The following is a 25,560-nucleotide window of genomic DNA, read 5'->3' as shown; positions in this document are numbered from 1 at the left end:
TAAATAATGTTTTGCTTTTGTTGTGGACGAATTCTCTTGGCTTCGGCGTACTATAAAATCCTCGACTCACGGGCACGGTTGTTCAAAAGACTAGATACCCGGCAGTCAAAAATTCATGAATAATCAATACATTCAATATCCACAAAAATGATCATTGAAACCTAGCTCCCGAGAGTATTTCAGTATTTCAATTTTCGGTCGGAAATACCAAGCGAGTTTTTACAATGTCAATTTGGTTTTGCACAAATTGTACGAACTTTATGTGACTCACGGGCACGATTTTTTTTTTTTAGGGACGTTTTCAGACGTTTCGTTTTTTATTTATCTTGATTTCTTCTCTCGACTTTTAAAAAATTCTCCAAAATCCGTCGGTAAAGCCATGATAGAATTCGCAGCGACAGGTAACTGCCAACTTAAATCACTATTGAAAAAAAAAAAATCATACCTGGCTTGTGATTGGTCGTACCATCTATTTCACTAGTGTGAAAAATCGTATGACCAATAGGATTGCTTCTCATCAAGACGAGATCTCTTGTCGGTTTTTATTTGAGGCGTTTATAATGAGAATATCTCAGTACCTAATTAATAATTAAGAAAACGTCTATCAGTGTTGCATTAGAGAGTTTGTAAGGAAATTTTCTATATAATAAAGAAACACTTTCAAGTTATCAGTGTTCTAAACAGTCTCAGCTTTTTCGGTCTTTTTTAGTATGACTGCTCGATGTTTGTATAATAAAATTAGCTTCAGCAATAATAAATCGGTGATGGAATGCCGGCTTCATCTGCAGGTCTTTCTTCGCCGTTTATGATGTGGATTGCTAGCATTTGGGGATCAGGAACAGAGAAATAAATTATAAAAGAATTTTATTGTCTTTATGAATTAAGGTACGCAGCATTCTGTTGTCATATGTATTTATAAAATTAGTAGACTACGAGCAGTCCCTGTTTTTTTGCAGAGTCCGTCGAACGTGGAGCGAAAAAATAAATGACCGCGCGAAAAACACTTCACGTTCGACGGACTCGCGCGGTTATTTATTGTTTCGCTTCACGTTTGACGGACTTTGCGAAAAAATAGTGACTGCTCGCGATCGTGTTCTATAAAATAAGAAACTGTGTAATTCTTAGCTATATTTTTTCTTGTTTTAATCGGCCTCCCCTTTGTGACTCACGATGCGCTTAAGCTTATGAAAACCACAACAAATTAAATCAAAGAGAATGTCGCTCAACTTGAGTATAATATAATTACTAGGTTAAGCTGTTAAGAGTAAACAATGGCGACTAATATATATAATTCCTGTACTAACATAAATATTTTTTAGCATTATTTAATCGTCAGTCCATGGCTTCAGCTGCTCCACCACCAGTTGCATCCACCAAGGAGACGACCAACTATGCAAGGCTGTGCCGTCTTCTGGTAGATGTGGGATCCCAGGCCTTGAGAGACACATTTGATAGCATACACGCTCCAGCAGGACTGCACCTTGTTTTGGCAAGTACTCCAGTACATACACTACTACAGTCTCTTAGGAAGAAGAATATCCTTAATCCTATCCAATGGGGAACTTTGTATCCTACTACCCCTTCAGCTGTTTCATCAGCGAGCTTTGATGTAACGCTCCTCATGGTATTGCTGAGGAACATATGTGGTTTGATCACTCCCATTACTGGCTGGGACAGTCTTCCACTTCCTACTGACGGAAGTAAAGAAGCCAACATAGCCAGGGTGAAGTGCTACCGAAATACTGTATATGGCCATGCCAGCCAAGCCTCTGTTGACGATGCAACGTTTAACACCTACTGGCAGGATATTAGTAACGTGTTGGTAGCACTGGGAGGAGCGAGTTATGGAGCCGCTATCAATAAGCTCAAGACTGAGTGCATGGATCCTGACACAGAGGAACACTACAGAGAGCTGCTAAAGCAATGGAAGAAAGATGAAGACAGCATCAAAGACAAACTTGATGAGATAGAAGGTATGTTTTAACTGAAGCCTTAAGACCAAAAGGAGAAAACTGAAAATGTTACAGAACAAGCAACTACGATTCCCGGCTACGATTCTAATCTTTTCTTACAATAGATGGGTAATTGTTAAGTTATCAAATCGATTAACGACGGAACTACACTTTTTGCTTTTTTATTTTATTTTATTGCAATTACAAAAAAATAACATTAATATACAGAGTAGAGTTACATACATTATAAAACTAAGAAAAAATAATAATGAAGAGATAAATAAAATAAAATTAATTAATTATAAATCTCTAATACTACTATCTTATAATTACATTTCACTATTACAATATTGTATTCTCATGTTATTACACATGCACAGAGATAACCTTAAGGATAGTAACATTTGCAATAATAATAATAATAATAATAATAATAATGATTATTATTATTATTATTATTATTATAATAATAATAATAATAATAATAATAATAATAATACATATTTATTGTATAGGTTTAATTATCCATTTTTTATTAAAATATTCTTTTTTGCTTTTTTCTTAAAGAGCTACTCAAGCAGTTGAAAGAAGAAAAAGGCAACATCGAGGATAAACTTGGAGAGGTGGAAGGTCTGTTAAAATATTTACTAAACCAATAGCTTTCAAAATTTGAAATGCACAGTTTTCATTTGTGGCATGCATGTGTTAAACACTTAAAGAAAGCGTCGAGGAAAACTAAATAATCTCGTAATTTGCCTCTAACAGAAGGCAAAACAACACTATACTGCAAAACAAGTGTCCAGAAAACCGCCTAGAAATTGTACCAACTTTCTTAAATTAAAACACAATCCAGGTGGTTCCTGTCCTGTTAATTCAATTTTCAATTACACATTATAACCATTTCTAAAACAAATAGTCTTGTAAAATGGTTTTGATACTCAGGAAACATGAAATACAAACTTGAGCAGGTGGAAAATCAAGTTCAAAATGTGAGCGAAAAGATGGACAGTTTGAGGGAAGCAAAAGAATCGAGCCAAGATGCGGCAGGTTAGTTTGCACGGAACTTTTTGCACAGGTTGCCTACGGCAACAAAAAGTATAATAACCAGTGGCGGATCTAGAAGAGGGGCCCGGGGGAGGGCCGACCACCCCCCCCCCCCTTTATTTTTAGAACAAATAGAGGCCCAAAGGGCCTAGAAATTTTTTTTTTTCGAGAGCGGGCCCCTTCCCATTATTCTAGGGTCTAGATGATCCCCCCCCCCCCCCTTAGCTGAAGGTCTGGATACGTCACTGATAACCACCGGAAAAGTGCACCGTGACCTTAGTAGTGCTGTCGATTCTCGGGAAAGAAGCTTTCGGTTAGAGAGATTTATGCATTTTACTGGAAAGTGAATACTTAAAAGCTCTCCGACGAAATAAAAAAAAAGGCGAAGAAGCGTTAATTATCAGCTAGGAACTGGTCTGTTTACTGTATGATTATCGTTTGACAATTTGAAAAACAAAGGAAACAAAAAATACATACAACAAAGGGGGTCTGAATGGGGGGGGGGGTCCACATGTTGGTAGTCAGTTAAAATTTTATCACTTTGTCGGTTGTCAGTTATATTTTTCGCCTTTTGTCGCTAGTCGGGTATGAATTGGAGGGTCCTCATGTCGGTAGTCAGTGAAAATTAAATGATTTTGTCGTTTGTCAGTTATATTTTTCGCCCTTTGTCGATAGTCGGTTAACCCCATTCAGACCCTCAACAAAACGTGAACGTACGGAGACCTCTGTATACCATTTTGATCAGAAACTTACGTGCTGACTTTTTGATCTTCAGAAAATATAAAAGAGAAACTCGGTCAATTGGGAAGTCAAGTGCAAAACGTCAGTGAAAAGTTAGACTCTTTGACGGGAACAAGCCAAGATGAAGTGGGTCAGTGCTTAGTTTCATTATAATATTTGATGTTTCGAAAAGGGTTTGCCTTAAGCTTACAATGAGATCGTCAACTAATGAATGAACAAACAAGGATGGAATGCTTTGTTAAAAAATACCTTGGCGAAAAATGCAAAATGATCTGTTCAAATTAAAAAACTGTGAGGAGAAAAACAAGACTTTTAAAAGCATCATGTAAATTACGTCTTCTACGTGCAGACAGAAGGAGCAACACATGAACAGGAAACAAAACTATGATTATTAAACTGGTAGAAATTTTAATGTTTCAAACATTTATACTTTTGTACACTAGATCAACCAATCAATCATTTACCCACGTAACGTAAAGTGAGCTAGAGCTCGTTCGAAATACTTACGTGCAGATAAAAAAAAATGAAAACTATAATATCTCTTCATAAAAAAATATTACAAAGCCCTAAAGGGACCGTGTTACGGATTTTAGCCAAACTTAGGCATAGGAAATGACCATTAAATTCGTTTAAATATATAAAATAACCTCTTAAAACAGTGATTACAGAAGGAATATTTAAATAACACACCAAATACAAAAGAAGGTACGGATGGCCAAAAGTGTCGAAGATTGAAACGGATTGCGATGTGGGTTTTTGAAATATGGTCCAGCGGAACAGTTTTCAAAGATAATCTTGTCTGCTTGTAACTTTAAGTTATAACGCCAATTATAACAGTTGGCTGCAATGAAGCTATGGTTTTGTCATTTAGAATCACAGAATTAATTTCTTTGCAAACATTTAGTTTCATAGCGAATATTTGACAAATTTAATACAGTCGAAGCTCTCGTAAGCGGACACCCTCGGGACGCGAAAAAAGTGTCCGCAACTGGAGCTGGCCGCTTACCAGAATGGTTCTCGTAAGCGGCCACTAGAGGTGTATGGGATAGATGGCCGCTTACGGGAGCTTGCCCAGCTAACATAATGCTAATATGCATGTAAGGGTGTTTCGAAATGTATCTGGACGTGGATGTCGACAAAAAAAACACTGAAATATGGTACTCTAATTACTGTAAAATCATTGTGACAAACGGCGATGTAAAGTTGATTGATAAAAACAAGACACAGAGGTTGTTAATAGGATTTTCTTTGGGGGTGTCCGGTTATGGGAGCTTAAAAACAAAGAAAAAGTCTAAGTCGTAATCTCTGAAAGTGTCCGCGGCCGCTTACGGGAATGTCCGCTTACGAGAATGTAAAAATACAGAGTTTGTATGGGAGTTAAAACGGGGTTTCAAACAAGGCGGCCGTTAGTAGAGCTGTCCGCTTACGAGAGTGTCCGTTAAGAGAGCTTCGACTGTAACATCAAATTAACTTAGCCGTGACACAGTCCCTTTATAATATCCCGTAAGAGAGTACTAAAAAGAAACAAATACAGTGACTAGTATAAAAACTACGATGACTATGTAGTAGATAAGATATGAGCGGGAGATCTGTATGGGCGTTTAAATGAAAACAATAAATTGAATGCAAAGTATTGTTATGCGAATCAGTACAGATCTGTATCAAAAGTTAATGAATACTAATTAGCTGAGCAGGAGTTTGTATCAAAAGTTAATTCTATTGATTGATTTGTATTGGGGTTTACAGTTGTGTACATGTGATCTGAATATGGTACTGGGATTGGTTTGCACCTGCATGAATATTTAATGAATTTTACAATTATAGTTAATGCACGATTATGGAGTCACCCATTCACACCCGAACGAAAGCTCATGTAAATCAGCTGGCTAAGTTTTATACGTAATGTATGTCATGTGTGTCATGTATTGTAATGTATTTGTAACGAATTTATTGTCATATAACTGTTATTTCTTTAACAATAAAAACTAAAAAAAAAACATCATTCTCAGACAAAATCAGAAACGACCTTGAACAGATGAAAAGTGAGATAGGAAACATGAGCGACAAGCTGGACACTTTGATGGCACAGAGAGAAGAAACCAAAGATAGAGGTCAGTTCTGAATGAAAAGTGGAAACAGTATTTACAGAGTACGAAACAGCTTATCCAGCGAAAGAAACATTTTGCAAAGGTGAAAATGTAGGTCGTTTTTGATCTCGCCTTGCTCGGGTTAAGTTGTACTTTTCATGACATGACCATCGCCTCAGTGACGATAAAAAGACGAAAAGGGGCTGCAGGTGGAAAACAAAACTCAATATTCAGTAACACATAGCCCATTAAGGTCGTTGCCCCGAAATAGTAATGAACATAGGTTTTCAACCAAACTTTGTCTACTTGTTGATTACCTTAAGGGGACTTATATTTTGAAATAAAAAAGGGGGGTCTCCATATTCGTTTAGGAGCAGGGAGACCTTGAATGTATATACCACAAAATTCCTTAATAATTTCCTTGCGAGTACAAGGTACACATTGCGAGTGGCAAAGTACACATTTCCAGTGCTAATTTATTTTTCAAACATAAGAATTGATCTTTTTTCGTTTTACAGAAAAACTTGAATTGATCGCTACACCCAAAATCTGAGAAAAAAATTGATAGGTCACCATACTCGTTTACGAGAAAGAGGCGAAAGTTATTTTTCTCCATGTTCAGGCGGACATATTAACATTTTGTTTATGTGCGCGCGCTAAGTATGCGTAAAATTCTGCGCAGTGAGGATGCGTAATGCAATGCAGAGCAATAACCTTAAAGAGAAACATTAAAAGGTCACTGTCTGGATTTAGCTTAATCAGTAATATTTTGATTCTTAGAAAGCACCAGAGACAAACTTGAGGAGATAAAAGTTGAAATTGGAAACACGAAAGACAAGTTGCATACTTTCATGAACCGACCACCTCCTGTAAAAAGAGAATCCGAGATGGAAGGTAAGATTCGCTGGGATATTCTGCTAGATGTGGGTAGCTTTGTACAGCCGCCTGCGCTATCCTCGGAAAACACTAGCCTCTCGATTTTTCAACGCAAAAAAGCAAACGAGGCGAGCGCGAAGCCCGAGCGCGCTGGGGGAGGAGGGACCCTCTTGCGTTTTCCGTTTTGCGCTGTCGTCCGTTCTCACCGCGCGCTCATCGATCGAAAAAAAAAAAACACGAAAAAATAGAGGGCTGTGGACAGTCTAAGAAAACACCGGTGAGAAAGAGAAGAAGAGTACGCTGGGGGAGGGGCTGGGGCTGTAATAGGCTACATGTGGCTAGGTGTTGTTGTACACGTTTTGTTAATTGAAAACCTGTTTCGAGTGCTAGCGTATTGCCTCCTGCAAAACCGACTGGTTTTAGACTCTTCTCTGGATTGAAAATGGGCTAGCAAGGAAAAAATCTAATTGGACCGCTGTAGCACACATTGTAAGAAGCGTTGTTTTTTGGCTGACGCCGCATTTGTTAATAAAAAAATGCCGAGCAATTGAGAAAGTGAATACTGTTTAAGTGACAGTGTACTTGCAGCATTTATTTATTTTAGTACTAGTATCATTACTGTGCTTTTAAAAACTTGGAATATCCGTTACTTTCTCTGTAGAATTGAAAAAAGAAAATAATGAAACTTAAAATATTGTATATCAAAAATATGTAATTTACATTTATACAAATTCTGTTGTAAGTGCATATTTCAAAAATGTTCCAAATTAGAGGTTATGCTGAATGCTGCTTTTTATCAAAAATGTCGTAAGACAACTGACCAAATTTTAGGCTTTTCTTGTTCAAAAAATTTTATGCATCATGTTTATTTCCATTATGTTGCAAGCGTACGAGGCCTTAAGGAATTTGGATTCGTCTTCCTCGGGCGTCACATCTCGCGCGTTTCACGGAAAGCACGCTGTACAATTGAAATTAAACCCTTTGGAGCCTCCTAAAAGTCCATCATCAATAGGGCTTGAGATGCGAACAATATTTCAGTAAAAACCAAACAGTTAGAACGAATCTCAGAAGTTGAAGTAAGTGAAGTAAGATAGAACAAGACTGAACAGGGAACGGCTTATTGCAAAAATTCAAAATCAATTCTCGTTTTCTGTTGTTATTTTAATCTCTGTCTTGCCGCGACTTTTTATTTGTTTATTTTAAGAAACGTCAACCTTTCAGGCCGTCTGAATTTTTATCTCTGAATAGACAAGGTAGTTGAAGTGGCTTTTGTCTACTTACTTCTAGATGTTTTTGATCCAACTGAGATTATTGATGGCATTCGTCGGCTCTACAAACTCCGCGAGGGATGGCTCGCTCCGTTTCCGTGGTGTGAGGAATTTCATTTTCATCTTGATGATATTTTCACCAGACTCAAAGTGGTCAGCAGAAAGAAAACGAGAGGAACAGCGACAACCGACACGGTTGATATGTCTGGGATCTTTAAACCACATGAAGAATGTCCACAACCAAGAACAGTTCTAATTGAAGGAAATCCTGGTATGGGGAAGACAACATACTGCAAAAAGCTTGTATATGATTGGGCTACAGGAAAACAAGAATCAGAAGATTGCTTTCCAAGGTTCGAAACAGTGTTGTTGCTGAGGTGTCGTGATATAAAGTTTGACCTATGGGAGGCCATTGATGATCAACTTCTGCCTCGAGATGTCAAAGAAGACGTCAGAGAAAGATTCTTCAGCTTCATTCGCCACAACCAGTCTAACGTACTATTGATACTAGATGGATTAGACGAGGTTCCAGCGAATAAACTGACAATGTTAACAGAAATCATTCAAGGCAGAGTACTTCCAAAATGTTACTTGGTTGCCACGGCACGGCACGAGGCTGGAGTTAAGGTAAGAATACATTGTGACACCCTGCTGGAGATCGAAGGGTTTACCGAAGATGATGCACGGAAGTTTATCGTCAAGTACTTCAAAACCATGGAGGATTTGGCCCAAGAGCTTTTGTTCAGGCTAGAAAATGATAACAACTTGAGAGGCATGGCAGCAAACCCTCTTAACACTGCACTTCTTTGCCTAGTCTGCGATGAATATAAGGGTGTTTTTCCGGAAAGTAGAACTGAATTGTATGTGGAAATAGTACAGTGTGTCCTACGACGGTACATACAGAAGAAAGGAATCTCAGAAAGCAACAAAGATCTCATTGAAGTTTACAAAAATCAGTTGAAACACCTTGGTTGGATAGCTTTGAAGAGTCTGCGTGAAGGCAACTTGGACTTTGAGGAAAGTGAACTTGGAAGCCATTTAGCCGACTTACCAGGATTTGGATTTCTGTCAGTTCAGCCAGGAGGCAGGAAACTAAGACCGCGCCGACGCTACAGCTTTCTACACAAGAGTTTCCAAGAATTCTTCGCAGCATTTTATCTGTGTTGTCAGCTTCTTAACGGAGAAATCAGTACCGACAGCTTAGTTGCTGACGAAAGATACTTCCATGATCTGGAAGAGGTGCTTAAATTCACATGTGGCATGATGGCAGCACGTTGTGAGGAAACAACAGAAGCTCTGGTCAAGAGTATAACGAAACAAGTGAACCATGAAGATGGCGATATGTGCTTGGGTGTTTTATTGAACTGTATCAGAGAATGTAAAAAAGAAAACAGCAATTTTGACATAAAATTGACATGTGTGCTTGGGTCATTTCTTACACTTAAACTCTTTTCGTTGAAGTATATCCGGATGACGTTGAACTTCTAGCTGAAGCGCTTAAATGGAATACAACTCTGACAACGTTGGAATTGCCTCAAAGTTACATAGGTAATAAGGGCTCTGCTAGTCTAGCAGAAGCTCTAAAAGTGAATACAAATCTGACACGGTTGTGTTTGTTTGACAGTAAGATTGGTGATCATGGTGCTACTAGTTTATCTGAAGGACTTAAATTGAATACAAGTCTGACATGGTTGGATTTGACTCGTACTGGCATTGATGACCAGGGCACTGCTGCTCTAGCAGAAGCTCTAAAAGGGAATAATCACTTGAGACAGTTGGATTTGTGTGAAAATAGGATTGGTGACCTGGGTGCTACTGGTTTGTCTGAAGCACTTAAATTGAATACAAGTTTAACAGACTTGGATTTGTCTAGAAATTACATTGGTAACCAGGGTGCTACTGGTTTGTCTGAAGCACTTAAATTGAATACAAGTTTAACAGACTTTGATTTGTCTAGAAATTACATTGGTAACCAGGGCGCTATTGGCCTAGCAGAAGCTCTCAAAAGGAATACCACTCTGAAAAGTTTACATTTATGTGAAAATGAGGTTGGTGACCATGGTGCTGCTGGTTTAGCTGAAGCACTTAACGTGAATACAAGTCTGACATGGTTGGATTTATCTGACAACCATGTAGGTTTAGCGGCAAGAATTGAACTCGAACGCTTGGGACATCGCAATCGTTATATCTTTGTTATACCGGGATCTGACTCTGACTCTTACTCTGAAACTGATTCTGGCTCTGACTCTGACTCAGAATAAAGCAACAGGGACTTTGGTTTTATTGACATTGAAAAACTTTATTTAACCACAGTTGAAACATCAGTAAATGAAAGAGCTCTTCGAGCCACAACTGAGTTTTACGTTTAGTTTTCATACCTTGAAAATGTACGAGCAGCAGGTGATTCAAACATTTCTTTGATGCAATTAAAAAAGCAGAAATAAGGAAATATGCATGTCAATTGGAATGTTTATTATGCATTGATACAAGACGTATTTGCCTTGCATGACTGAGCATGTCAGATTAGCACACTGCACTCGAGAAGGTGTCAGGATGTCACGGGGTTCAAGTCCCAGTGGGTCAGGTTGTTTTCTTTTTTTATCCCGTAGCACTAAAATGGTTTGTTTATTATATCGCTCCGTAGGTATGCATTGCAGAATAAAAGCATTTTATGTAAGCTGTAAAGTAATAACGCTGCAAATAAATATATCAGAACATGTAGACCGATTCAGGTAAAAATGTACTGGGGCGGGTGCTTTTCCATCTGAAAAGCTTTTTTTTTTCTTGCGAACAAGCAGCGACGCACTCGATTTAACCCAGCGCTCTGGTTTCTAGATAGCTCCATCGTTGATGGAGCTTGTGTAAAACCCGATTTAATTTTCGAATGCTCTTTCTCGAATGCTAGCTGTTCGCGCTGTACAGGACGATGCAGGAAAATATAAAAATTTCTAGATCGGTGCACTTTGCCAAAAAAGTTAGGGTTACGAGCTAGAGTAGGGTTAGGGTTAACCCTAACGGTTTTGGCCAACTTTCTAGGAACTGAGAGGCATTGGCAGAGAAAATCCCACTCGCATAACTAGAAATGTTTGTATTTATTATAATCGTTTCTTAATTTTATTTGTTTTGATGCGTTTTGCAATTTTTCGGATGTATCTAATTTCGGCGAAAAAGAAAGCTCCCCTCCATCTTATAGTAAATATTTTTAAGTCTTTAGGCACAGTATAGTTCAAGTGAAATATCGTCATGGCCGAGCAGATTGGTCCACTGAATTCAAGATCATATCCCCAATTAAGTGGCTTAAGCTCTTAATTGCTGTCTAAAGAAAGCACCGTTTAATACCTCAAACAGCGAATTAACGAGTTTTAGTTATCGTCAACCCGTTTTTCGCTTCGTTTGAGGTAGGATAATAGCCGACGCGTAACCTGCAAATCGTTGGACTTATACCTTCACTGGACTTAATGATGTCCTCTGACAAACTTCCTTTAGACAGCAAAACAGAAAGCTTGATCGACTGTCTTGTCCCGCTCAGCCCGCCGTATCGAAAATTCAAATCTTTTAGGGAGGGGGGGGGGGGGGGATGGCGCTGAGTTAACGAGAAGAATAGGAGTGCAGAAGTTGGAGTGGAGATTGGGCAGCCTCGTCACCAGGGTATGCATGCTCGGTGTTGCTTTTCCAGATAAAAAGTGCCCGGGATAAAGAGGGGTTTTCTTTATTCGTGGCATGGCTTCAAGGGTTGCTACGGTGGTTACAATCTTCTTTTGGTAAAGTTTCTTGGATCTACTGATCAGACGAATGTTCAGGTGTCATTTATACAGCAAACAGATCAATGTCTGGATTTCATTGGCTTCAACATGTCACGTGGTTCATAGGACAGATGTATAATAAGCAACTATCCTTTCACATTTTGTCTTGTATGCAGACCTGAATGCGAGGTTATTCCACCCTATACACAAGTTGTAAGCTAGTGGTACTCCATTCAACATTGGATGGATGCAATACACGCTGTTAATTCCCCCCCTCTTTTAGGGGGATAGCTCGTTTTCCAGTGTTCTTGAAGAACGATACGAAAGTAACATTACGGGCCAAAAAACAAGCAGATAACGATATTGTGCTTAATAACAATGTTCAATAATTGTTAAATAAAATTCACATTTGTAATAGCCACCTTTAATGACCTGACTTGCTGTATTTACATACATTGTAAAACTGTGCCATAACAACAGTAACTAAACATTTTACATCAAGCAAGTTATAGTTGAATCCCGATAACTGGAACCCTCAATAACTCGAACCTCCTGCTAACTCAAACCTTTTTCAATTCCCCTCCAGGTCAGTTTCTTACTAATTTTTCCCTTGACAACTCTGACTCCTGATAACTCGAACCTAATTCAATTTCCCTTGTAGGTTTGAGTTATCAGGATTCAACTGTGTTCCTGGTCTTCCCTGAGGAAGGCAATATTTTCTGGAACCACACAATTTGCAGAGTGCTTCTGAGTTAAATACACCCATAGTGAAAACCAGCAACAAAGCTATTACATAACCTAACTGATGCTGAACAGAACAAAACAAGCTATGACATAACACTCTCCTTGATAAAAGCTTTAAATATTTTTCCTTTATGTTAAAAGCTCATTCACAGAGTATTGTCATAAAACTAATCCATAACAGAATAAACAAAGTGATTCTAATTTACAAGCGTGCACAGCGAAACCTTGATTTCACACCAGAACACTGTTTATCAAGGCCCAGTTGTTCCCCCAGATAAACCCCAGTGCAAAGTCTTAGCAAAACATACTAGAGCAGTTTTCACTTGAATGTCGAAAGTAGATTGCGTTTGCTTTGGTTTTGCATTACTACGCTTAGTGATTGGCTTAAAAATCTCACGCCACTTTCTCAGCCAATCAGGAGTAAAACCAAAACCAATCGTGACTAGCTCGCGCACGTTTTCCCGTGCTTCGTGCCAGCTACATGTATTTGCTTCGAGTTTTGATTGGTTCACTGGATTGTCTGTGATTGGTCAGAGTAATAACTTTGGTTTTGGTTTTACGACACTCAATTGAAAACTGCTCTATGCTATCCACTGGATAGTGATTTATCTGGTCGATAGTAATATCCACCCTTTGAACAACTGGGGCCAGGACTTTCTTTATGGGGCGGTATCATGGTTTTAACTATAACGCCATCAAGAAATATTCTCCAAACTAGCAGCAAAACCTTGCCTGTTTTTTTTTTGGTTATTTTTAGCAGAAAAGTACAAGTAAAGATTATTTTGCTGCAATTTGAAGAATGGATTAATAATATTTAGCAGGAGTAAATAACTATGATTCATTTACCTTGTGTAACAAATAAATAAATCAAATATAAAGATATTGCTTAATGCATTAATTGTGCAAAGATCGAGTTCTGATTTAAGAATAAAATACTCCACTGAACTGATTCATATATTCAAACTTTAAATAATTGTATCAAATATTAATACAATGTGCTAACAATACTTATTTTACCACTGTATCTCCATGTGGGAATTATTGACTGTATGTGCCAATTAAAAAATAGAGGGTAAAACAGTTAAAAGTGGAATCCCTCTTGATACAGTAGTAGCCTTGATTTATTTACAGTAGAATTCCGATTTCTCGAGCGCTCACTATCCCAAGACGTCCTGATAACTCAAAAAAGTCATTTCTTCTTAGATTTGCTTCGCTAAGACCATCACTGCGATGTTAAACCTGTGTTTAAAATTCTTTGTTTCCCTTCCAGGTTCAAGAAATCGGCATTCCACCGTAAATGGGTGCTTTGTTTAATTGATCTGAACAAAATTTCATTGCTTTAAACAAATGCTATTATTAAAATATTTGTGTTGTTAATACAGCTATATCAATATGGCCATAGTGACCAGAGTAAGGTTCCACTTAACCTTAGTCCAAGCAAATAATTGTGCACAACCGAATGATTACAGTAGCGCAATAATACCTTAACTGCTGTAATCTTGTGTAACATAATTATCTTATCACCATTGCTGAACTACCAGCAGGGTCTACACAAATGATAGCTCGCAACAAGTCTTAGCAAAGAAGTAACTACCGACTAAGAAACAGCTTATCTTAACTACTGTATATGACTGCCATTTTGAAATTAAACCCTCCCTACATCCTTGTTAAGATTATAAATTTATGTCCAGCCCAACATGGGCTCAGTCCACTGTGGAAAACAAAATGATTTTTACCCAAAACAGTATCAAGAGTTTCAAACTCTTCATTCACATTACTACTTCAATTTCAAATCATCACTGTCAATGTCTACTGGACAAACAAAACTATAAAACTAATACTAGTGACTGCCCATTTGAACCCGTGTTGTATAAATCATTCATTTGAATGTACATTTCATTCACCTATGCGATGCAAAGAATCATAATTTGCATTTAGTAGCCTAAAAGATCAAAATGGAATTAGAATAAGATAACAGTCAATCAGCATATACCTGCCAACTCTGACCCCTTAGGAGTCTCAAGCCTGTAGGACTCACACCTAGCCAAATTATTTTAGTTTGTCAGCCTTACTGACAGACTTTCAAATAAACCACTGCAAGATAAGTAACATCGGCCCTGCAAATGACGATCAATAAACATTCCTCGAATTCTCTTTAAAAGGAAGAAGTAATAAGGTGACAAGCATAGCATTTTGTAAAACATAATTTTTTAGCCTGCTGTTGTCAGAAAACTTTGGATCATTGCCATGTTGTCTTCGAAAATCCTGGCACATCTTCAATAAAAATCTCAAGGTGATGTCATTGACTCTGAACAGGTTGGCAGGTATAAGCCTACAATAAACTGTGGGCAAATCTGTCACAAGAGAATTGACATTCTCCCTTTACTCTTACAAACTATTAACAATAAAGCTATCAACAACAACTGAGAAGCAAACGGTTTGCCATAATTTAACAATAACTACAGTTGTCTAGAGATTTTCCCTCCTACATGTATCCCCAAGTTAATTCATATTTTTTTGTACTCTAACACTTTAGCAATAGTGCTTCTATTTTCTAACAAAAACTTTGCCTTGGATACACAAAGCTAATTTTTGATTAGATTTTCATACTGATAACTGATTTCAGTTATATAAAATTATTTACCTTATAAAAAAGTATAATCATCAATCACTTCAATTAGTTTCTATTGTAAAAAAGCTGACTCTGATCAAAATATCAAAATCAATTAAATGCATTTGCATTAATAATTCAGTCTATAATAATGATTACAATTTCCATTGACAACATTCAACTGACAGTTGGAAAATGTTGTGATTCAACATGCATCACACATTAATTAGAAATTTTTGGTATAAAAATAAATTCATTCAAAATACAAAATGAACCTTTCAATAAAAAAGCTCTAAACTCAGCAAAATGCACAGCACAAAAACATAATTTAAAAAGAAATTAAAGCTCTTTTATAAAAATACTGGTGTATTCAATATGTACAGAAAGAAGTTAAATTCTTAGCAAAAATAATACTTTCCCTTCCACGCTGATATTTCGCGATCGAAAAAATGGGTGCCTTATGGCAGCTTTAAAAAAATAAAGGTAGAAACACAAAAGCATTAAAAAATAATGCCAGTAACATTGGTCTGCTTCATTCTCAGGTAAATTATCAAAGACTCTTATCATTGACTGATGATATTTGAGTATTACACCAAAAAATCCAAGTATTAATGTTTTCTGTTGAGAATACTTCACACAATTAACTGACAAAACTGCTTACTACTTACTTATCCTCATCGGGCCCATGAGGACTCTTGAGGCCGGTGACAAAACTACTATTGCAATAAAATTAAACAAGTATATAAATTTCAGCTTTGCTGTAAAGCTGGACACAAATGAATGAAAATTGAGCATGCATATGTTTCAGCTGAATTTAACAAATAACAGACTGAGAATGGCAAAGCCCATTACAATGCAAATTAACACTAATTTAAATTTACAGCTATTATTAATATTATTATTAATAAATAATAATTAATAATAAAGTTAATATAAAACATTACAAGAACTGTATGACATGTGTAACATACTTTAGTATGTACTTTACCTTAAAAACAAATAAACAGCTAAAATGCTTACAAAAAGACGTTTTCTGAAAGAAACTTGTTCCAAACACCAGTGTAAGAGAATATGACCCATAGGTCTACTATCTCTTCAGAACAGGCAGAATTTCAACTAATAAAACATAATTGTTAGTAAGAACATATTCACCTTGTTACTTGCATGTGAGAAATTATTACCTTTAAAGTGACCTCATGTGTGCTACAAAACAGCATTTGATCCACCAGCCCACAGCGCAATATTGTTCAAAGCAGGATTAGCCTAATTTTATTAGCACAGAGCGACAACATTGCCATGCACCATAAAGATTCAAGTTTGCCCATAGGTTGCTTTATTGAATGCATGTTAAGTATAAATTCACAAGTGGGTGCCTAATGAAAACAGGTAAAGTAGGTACATGTTAAGTCTATACTCATGCCCATTACTTGTCCGTAAGGCAAGAGTTTATCCCAGATTCTGTAGCATTAAGCAGCTAGGGGTATTTCTACTCCACCCTGGATGCAACCCTCCAAGTTTATTTTTTTCCTTAGTGGCCAATTGGCCTCCAACTACTCAAGTTTGGTCGCCAGTGAAAAATTTTAGTCACCAAATTAAGCTGATGCTTTCAATCTTTCCTCCCAATTTTAGTCGCCAGGCTGGCGACCTTGTTTCAAATTTAGTCCCCATGGCAACTAAAATGGTCTTAACTGGGAGGGTTGGGATGGGATGCAAGTCCACTGCCTGGTTACCCCCAGCAATAAATTTGCTGTTACCAACTTGTAAACCTGAGTGGAGAGAGGGACTATGAGAGTTTAGTGTCTTGCCTAAGAACACAATGCACTGACCCCAACCTGTGCTTGAACCCGAACCACTTGATCCGGAGTCCAATGCACTAACCATTAAACCACCGCACATCCCACAACGAAGAAGGGACAACATACACCATGCAATATTATTTTCCAGAGGCTAGGATTAAAAAAAAAAAACATGATACAAAGTTCTTCAGCATCCCATCCTCCTTAATTATTTACATCAAGATGACAAAAAATGGACTTGTTGACCCCAGAAAGTTTAAAATAACAGAGGTGGACATCTTGCTGTAATTTGGTAATTTGCAGGGGCATAAATTAGAATATAAGCTCTTCTTGGAAGGATGGGGCTAAAATGAATCTTTATGGCACATGTCAACAGTATTGTTACTCAGGTTTTTCATTTATTTGTCTTGACCAATCTTCTTAAACATTCTTAAGGCCGATTTACACGGTACAATTTTGTCGCATGCGACAAGCTTACGATACGCCTACGACAGTCGTAAGCGAGTTGTAGGCTGGATTTACACCTGTTAGGCCTGTCGTAAGCATGTCGCAAGCATGTCGCACGCGACAAAATCGTACCGTGTAAATCGGTCTTTAGAGTTGAATAAAAAGTGACCTTGCCTCACTCAGCTACTGTATCTCAGCAGTAGCGTTAAATCAGTTTTCTGAACAATGCAGGCCTGTGCAAGGGCTCAATGTTGTTTCTTCACACAAATTCTTCCCTCCTTCTTGTCAGATAAGGCCAAAGGACTGCTATTGCATCATCTCTACCAAGTTCCTTCAAATAACAATACAGTTTATACACAGTTGCCTCGTTTCCACGATGCTCCCAATCATGGATCAGTTTTTGCGTAGCCTCAACTGGCGTTAACTCAAGGTTTTGTGTGAAAGTGCTGGTGTAGCCCATTAATCCTGCCAAGTGTTTCCAATTTCTCCCTTGCTTTGCATTGAGGTAAGTAGCCAAATGTTCTATTACATCAGCAGGTAATGTGCTGAATCTGATGTTGTTTTCTGACAAAAAAGGAATAGAGTTAGAAACTATTTGGAAACTGGGGAAAACATGTTAGTCAGTTTCTTTAAAGGGGAAGCTTCGAGCCATGCTGCCCATACTGCGGGAGCTTATCCCGGTTTCGGTAGCATTAAGCGGCTAGAAATATTTCTACTACCCCCTGAATGGGATGCTAGTCCATCGTAGGGTACCCCCCAGCATTATGTCGCCGGTTCCCATTTATACACCTGGGTGGAGAGAGGCACTATGAGAGTTAGGTGTCTTGCCCAAGAACCACAACACAGTGACCCTGGCCAGGTCTCGAACCTGGACCACTCGATCCGGATTCCGGCACACTAACCATGATTAGGCCACCGTGCCTCCCATTCAGTCAGTTTCTTTAGGTGACAATTAATTAATGATAATGATAACAACAACACAACAATATTTTAGTAGAAGTTGCCGCTCACTAGTGGGTGATTTTGGGGGAGGTACTACATTGAAAAAATGTCTTAAATAAAAGCTAAAAATAACTTGCCGTAAAATAATCTAAAAACATATAAGATTAAAATGTCTTATTCTCTTATTTTTGTCACCTGCCTGGAAGACAATTTGTTGATATTGTAAGAAGAAGTAAAATATATATTCTGACAGTAACATACAAAGCAATTTTTAGTACCTTTGATAGTGTCTGATTTAGAGTTTGAAACAACAGAAGCTGCAAAATAGCAGAAAAATATTGTTTTTACCTAATATGTTAAAGGAAGGCTTGCACCTAAATTATAAACTAGTACCCAGGGAAGTACTGGTAGCTTAGATTTCCAACAGGTGAAATCTTGTTGATCACAGGCAGAAAATTTGGGTAACATTAAAAGCAACATCTAACCAGACACAGTCTTTAAGCTGGGAAAATCAAGTCCCCAGGTGCTATTCTGTCCGCCTTCCGCCTTTTACTGGTATTTACATCACTGAATAACCTCTGTTGTTCATAACTAATCACTGTTAAAAGCTGTTCCTTGCAAAAGGCATACTTACGCAAGTGTTTGAGTAATCACGAACTTGTTAAGGTTACATACAAAACAAGCACATATTATTGTACATTATGTTCCCTTTTCTTTCCAAATTAAGGTAAAGCATGCTACCCAGATCAATGTACATGTACTTCAGTATTTGGGAAACAGCAATACTACCCGAGCTTACAAAATCACTAAATAATAAATATTTTGAATTTATAAGGCAAATGTTCCCAATGGAGACAACTACCTGACCAACTTCCTTAAAAGATACTAAGTTGCCACAGATTAGTGAATGAGGAAGGAAAAGGAAGAAATTATATACTTCCGAGTGCAATAATTTACTACTTATAACATGCTGTAATCTTGGTAACATACCCTTTGGGGATGCTCTGCCCACATTCTCATTTGGAGTTTGAGTCTTTATTTTTGAAGTACAACTTTTGATCCGAGGCAAAACCAAAAAGAATATCACAAAAATGAACACAAAATTGAGGCCTAAAAAAACCCATGTCACAGTGTCACTGAATATTCTTCTTTCGTTCCAATCTGATGGCAGGCTTGTATCATCTGAAAAAGAAAACAAAAAATCTGGTTACTGGAATGGCTTAAAGATGAATTCCAGTCCGTACTGTGCAATCTCTGCTGCAATGTTTATGTGAGTATCACACGAAGGAATGATTGCCAGCAAAGATAAAAATTCTGTGACAAAATATCTTTTTTCTTCAATATTAACGCCAGATATCCTTGCAAAACAATAATAATGAGTAGAAAAACCTCAATGCTATTTCAAACTCATGTTTCATCTCATCAGGAATTCTTGAACGAAACTTCATGAAACTTCATGTTTGCTATTACCGAAGTGTAATGTTTTAACAAATTCAAAACAAAAGCGAAAACAAATCCCGAATCTGCGCAGTATGGAATGGAAATCAGCTTTAAAGTACTTGATTGGGAGTCTGTATGTGAGCAAAATACAACAGAAGAAAATATTTCATATAAAAGTATTCATTTCTAGTAACAAATGAATAACCAATTACTATTAAGAACAAAACATGTTCAACATGACAAGTGTTGTCGTCATCATATTCAGCGGTTCTGACAACTTTATAACACTCATAATGACAACACATCAAAAACGTTGCGTTCTTATAAATAGTATTTTCATTTTTTAGCCTTGTCCACTGTATATAAATTATTTTTCATTTTTAACAATCATAACTTGAAAATAACAAAAGTTACCGTAATTTCTGGCAGATTACCCGCGGGTAATACGTTAATTTTTCAGTAAATAAACGTTGGTGCGGGTAATAGGGTGGTGCGGGTTATCTGATAATTTTTTAATCTTCCAGTAAGTATTAAACAACAATTACAGTACTGACAGAAGATAAAAAAGAGATAAGAGTCATCAAATATACGCTTGCCACAGACCTATGTTATAATAACTTGTTTGTTTAATTGAGAAACACTTCCTATCGATTCTTGTATCGTGCTTTATTTGTTTTAGAATTCTCAATGTTGCTTGATTAAAGTTAAAGCCAATGCAAGTTGGATCAAAACATATGAAAACATTCCATACAATTTTTTCCCTTGGTGTGTGTGCTTCGATAATTTCCTTACCTTGTTAATTTTACATTTTCTGTTTAAAAAATTCACACCTATAAACGCATTTCTGCTTTATGGAAATCACAACAAAACTGAAACATGATGACGACGTTTATCGGCATGTGCTGTGATAAAAAATGCGAGAATACTCGATACATCAGTGGAATATTCCTAGCTAGGGCTGCCTTGAGTTATATAGTAATTTCCCATTTCAAGCAATTTCTTAGACCTAGTAGAACCTGAGATTAATAAACATCTCAGTGATCTGTTGAATTCACGGCGGCGGCACATAATTAGTGGAACCTGATGAAAAATATATTTGTCGGCACGCATGTAAACAAAACATTGGCAAGTGTAGAAATGTTACAAAAATACTCGACGCATCAGTGAAAACTTTACAGTTAGCACTGCCTTAAGGTCATTGCCCTGTATTGCATTGCGCATCCTTACTGCGCAGAATTTTACGCGTAATAAGCGCGCGCGAGCGCGCGCACATAAACAAAATGGCGGCTTTTTTCTATGTGGCTTAGTCCGCGAGAGAAGTAAATTGTCGCTTTCTCGTAAACGAGTCTGGTGACCTATCAATTTTTTCTCATATTTTGGGTGTAGCGATCAAATTCTTTCTGTAAAATGAAAACAGATCAATTCTTGTATTTGAAAAATAAATTATCGCTAAAAACGTGTAATTTGCTGGTACTCGCAGAGGAATTTTAAAGGAATTATATGGAATATACAAGGTCTTCCTGCTCCTAAACGAATCTGGTGACCCCCTTTTTTATTTCAAAATTTAAGTTCCTTTAAAGTAATAAACCAGTAGGCGAAGTTTGGTAAAAAAATTGTGTTCAGTTCTATTTCAGGGCAATGACCTTAATATAAAAGTAGATCCCGAGATCTTGTTTTTTTTGAGAAAATTGCGAACCGAATCGTCCCAGCTTTCTCTCAACGTAACGAGGACAAACAAAAATGGCGCTCGACGATCGATTGCTCCAACAACGAACGATTCGCATTCTGTTAAGTCTTAAACATTAATACATTGGATATTTTACTTGTAAAATCAAACTTAAGAAAGTAATGGCTGAGAAGAATGCTTTTAACTGCCCGATTTGTGGCCAAATAGCAGAAACTTTTATCTTATTCCACGTGGACACGAGCATGAAAGGCTTACAAATCGCTCTATCAATTCAAATTTGTGAGTTCTCGAACTATTTAGCATAACTTTCTTTTTGTTTTTGGGTGCGGGTTATCTGTCAGTGCGGGTAATCTGCTGAATCTTTTTTCTCATTTTGGCAAAAATCGACCGGTGCGGGTAATCTGCTGTGCGGGTAAACGGCCGGAAATTACGGTATACAAATCTCCATGAAACTGTAACAAATGTACAGGCAGCATTGTTTTTATACAAAGCATCGTACATGAAAATAAAATTATAGGGAGAATTATAAAACTTTGCCTGAAAAAGTCTGCTCATCAGTTGGTGCAATAATTCGCTGTTTAATGTAACATGATAGTTGTCGTTATAAGGTATCAACCCACCCCCCACTATATACAAATAAATCTGACCAAGTCAAGAAAACAGAAATCTTTTAAACAGAATTTAACTTCTCAGCCTTGTCCAAAACATGGCCACTTTAGCCTAAAAAGAGTTATATCAAACTACAAATTTGAATGTTCAAGTACCTTTCTGTGATCTGGATCTAGTTTTTGGCAATACAGAAGTTGGCAGTTTAGGCGTCAAATTTGTAGGAGTACTTGGCATTGGAGGATCTGCTTTTTGTGATGGACAAATAACTTGAGTTTTCTCTCTCCTACAGACAGTGTCTGCCCAAATGGCACATTCCTCCTCCACTACCTCCCCCTTGTGGCAGTAGCTGCACAATTCACATTTGTTGCTCGCGGAATCTAAATATGTACCCTGGAAGAATTAAAGGAAAAAAGCAAATATGAATTAAATACCATGAGCATATGATCATGGCTTTTATACAAAAATAAGAGATTCCTTGGCAAGGGATTACTCATGATAAAAGCAAATCCTTTGCATTGACCAACAAGAGCCCATTCAACATTATTTAAGAAGACAAAAATATCAATGAAATTAGAAGTTTACAGGGTCGTCATTAGAAGGCAGGACCTGGGTGCCAGTACCAGGACACTCAAGAGTCAGTAACTGGTTACTTTGATTCATATCGAACATAAAGAAAGTTCATTTCAAATGTTCTTTCTGCCTGCCTACTCTCATTTTGGTGCCTTCCTACTTTAAAAATTAATGAAACCCAGGGGTGTTCATATTACGAGGTATGCATGTTTTCCTTTGGACGAAGTGAACCATCCATAATTAAGAGGTGTCTGGATGAGATGAATATGTTTCATAAGAAAGGTTTGACTGCGTCAAACTGAATTGCAGGAAGAATTACTGAGAAGCGAACTGGATCACTGTTGTTAGAATTACATCCACTTTCAGTGTTATGTGCATGGCTATCTTTCTACAATTTCTGTCTTTGACAACATCTTTCGACGTGCTGTTTGAAATGAGCCAATCAAAACCGATGTATACTGTTGTTCGTTTCATGAAAGTGAGCCCACAACTTAGGTCAGAGGATCATGTTAGTGGGCTGTGATTGGTGGATTTTGATCCCTGTTGTTTGTTAAGCATGTCGATAGATAGGTGTTGACAGAAAGCCGCTATGCACGTAACACTGAAAACAGGTGTACATGTACTTGAAGTAATTATTTTGACTTACCTTTGGGCACTCCTTGCAGGTGGCATCCTTGTATGTCTGACAGGGTGTGACCACTCTCTCCCCTCTGCCGCATACTGTGCATTCTCCACATCGTAAAGTGTGCGTGTCATAATATTTATTTGCAGGGCACTTGCATTCAACATCTGATGTTGGTGTGCAGCTCACCAAGAACCTTCCTCCACCACAAAATATCCCACTTCTACACTTTTGACAAGAAGTCAAATTATTTGATGTACTTGTGAATTCACCATTTGGACATGCCTGGCATGTTGTCTGTGTATCTCCTGTGCAGTCTTTTGTCATATATTCACCCGCAGGACATAACTTGCAACATAACCCAGTCGGCGACTTAAACTCATTCACAGTACAATTTTTAGCTTGGACTAATCCAAGACACTGCAAAATATAAAAGCCGTAATAAGTGAAGATGAAATGAGCATGATAGCTAAAAAAACTTCATGCCTTGGTGGCTTACAGTGCGGCTACTGTTACCAGGGTTACACAGACAAAGTTAACTAATCACAAAAAGTCCTGTATCATTAAATGAATATTACAGTTCTTGGAGCATATCATTAAGATGTAAAATACAACAGGGGGTTATAATTGGAATAGCTATCTGTCATAAAGAACTATAACTAAATATAAGCGTATGGGTTTAATTTGGGAGGCTTACTACGAGTTTTGCTTCTAAATTTGGGAGGGGGGCTATTTTTAGAATTTTATGGTGCGGTATGTTAACGGAAGCCCTGTTTAGAAGGCCACCTGTCTTAGTTACCGCTGAAGTTACATGTATTTCAGTGCAAACAGCTGTCTATTTTGTGTTCAAACAATGCTTTTTACCGTCACCCCAAAATCTCAAAATCATCAACTAAACTTGTAACTGAATGAACTTTTGCTGCTATTTATTATAACTTGATTTTATTTATGGTTCATTTATTTGATGGTAGAAAATGTCTTCTCCTGCCAGTTTGGATGCATGGACCGTCACTACAGAACATTTTAATTATTCATAATTGAGTATGATTGTAAATTAAATATGATAATTGAAACGTCGATACTAGAAAAAGGTAGAAAACTGAGCCTGCAATAAATTTGTAATTGGTATTGATGTGGGTTTTATTTCTCAGGCCTCTGATTGGTAAGAATTCTGGAGCAAATAAACCCAAGATGATTGATTCACTCCTGGTTCAAAAACAGATTTTAAGTCCTTGGGCAAAAATATTCCAAATTCCTCCAGAGAACAGACATAATATTTGCAACGACAAGCAAAAATGTCCTTAAATGTAAACAAAAATATTGTTCATCTGTGACGGATCCCTGACATATATCTTCAGTTGATGTTTGTTAAGCTAAAAATACAGCACTTTCCATACTAGGTAACAGACGAAAACAACCTACAATCACTTTTTGGGTTTAATAAAATTAAATTTACAACTTCTCAATTTAAGTGTATAAAAGTTTACAAATATTGAGCGACAGGAAATGCATATAGGGGGAGCCAAATAAATTACTTCTTTGTCGATGAGATAACATATTGAGCAGCTACAAGGAAACCTCGTCAAAACCAGCCAAAAAATGTTTCGTTTGAGTTTTATGGTAAAGAAAATGCACATTTAAAGACATTCTAATACACAGTGACGTGCCATTTCACGTCTCTCATCTTGACACGCACGCTGTGGAGAAGAGCATCGATTAAAATGTGCCTTCCGAAGCAAAAATTTGTCGGCGCTATATGCACATTCCGACAGGGTTTCATATAAAGCTAAAGACTAAAGAATCTGGCCAGAGTTTGTATTTCAACACACAAATCGAACCGAAAGTAAAACAAATCGGCATATTAGCGGTAATCGATCAAGTGGGTGTGCATATTGATGAACAACCACAAACCGATCGCCATGTGATTGAGCTCGATCACGCTCGTTCGAGAGCACCTTGAACACAACTCGGTTGCATACTCTCGTTAAAAAATACAGTAAAGATAAGAAAGAGAGTCGTACTTACCAGAATAAACGAAAAAAGAGCGAAAAAACGCATCCTTTCGCCGCTACTACATATCCGCAGGACGCATGCATACAAAAGATGTGAAAGGACACCCTGGGACGAAAGACAGAATGATGTAATTTACATGCAGCGCTTTATAACACGCAACGTGATTGGTCAGAAAAGTGCTCCTCCAATAAAAACGCTCCTTGTGTCAGGACAACTGCCGGGATGTGTCCGGACATGCCCCAGGGTAAATGAAGCAAATGGATGCCGCGATTTTGTATTTATGACCAGATTTACAAACGCGCAAAAAAGACGCGAAAAAAAAAAAAGAACGAAAAGAAAAAGCGAAATGTAACACTTGAGAAAAAAAA

The 25,560-nt window shown here is 37.4% G+C and overlaps 1 protein-coding gene and 1 pseudogene across 2 annotated transcripts; one reads left to right on the top strand and one right to left on the bottom strand.

The window, feature by feature from the left end:
• Positions 1 to 1,263: 1,263 nt before the first annotated feature.
• Positions 1,264 to 10,631, top strand: LOC144656763 (uncharacterized; annotated as a pseudogene). Its single transcript, XR_013571383.1, has 7 exons — positions 1,264 to 1,973; positions 2,520 to 2,582; positions 2,895 to 2,999; positions 3,772 to 3,867; positions 5,747 to 5,848; positions 6,605 to 6,718; positions 7,988 to 10,631. The product of XR_013571383.1 is annotated as an uncharacterized LOC144656763 (transcript).
• Positions 10,632 to 12,556: 1,925 nt separating this feature from the next.
• Positions 12,557 to 25,301, bottom strand: LOC144656723 (uncharacterized). Its single transcript, XM_078516961.1, has 7 exons — positions 25,205 to 25,301; positions 23,204 to 23,599; positions 22,143 to 22,377; positions 19,242 to 19,433; positions 18,530 to 18,568; positions 15,781 to 17,873; positions 12,557 to 15,719 (listed from the first exon to the last, which is right to left on the bottom strand). Exons 1-6 carry the CDS (start codon positions 25,235 to 25,237, stop codon positions 17,569 to 17,571), a joined length of 1,200 nt encoding a protein of 399 aa, XP_078373087.1. The 5' UTR covers positions 25,238 to 25,301; the 3' UTR covers positions 12,557 to 15,719; positions 15,781 to 17,568.
• Between the last annotated feature and the right edge of the window lie 259 nt (positions 25,302 to 25,560).

This window comes from Oculina patagonica, chromosome 6 (assembly GCF_052425735.1).
Source record: "Oculina patagonica isolate OP01 chromosome 6, crgOcupat, whole genome shotgun sequence".
Classification (NCBI taxonomy): Eukaryota; Metazoa; Cnidaria; class Anthozoa; order Scleractinia; family Oculinidae; genus Oculina; species Oculina patagonica.
This window is presented reverse-complemented; position numbering and strand designations above follow the sequence as displayed.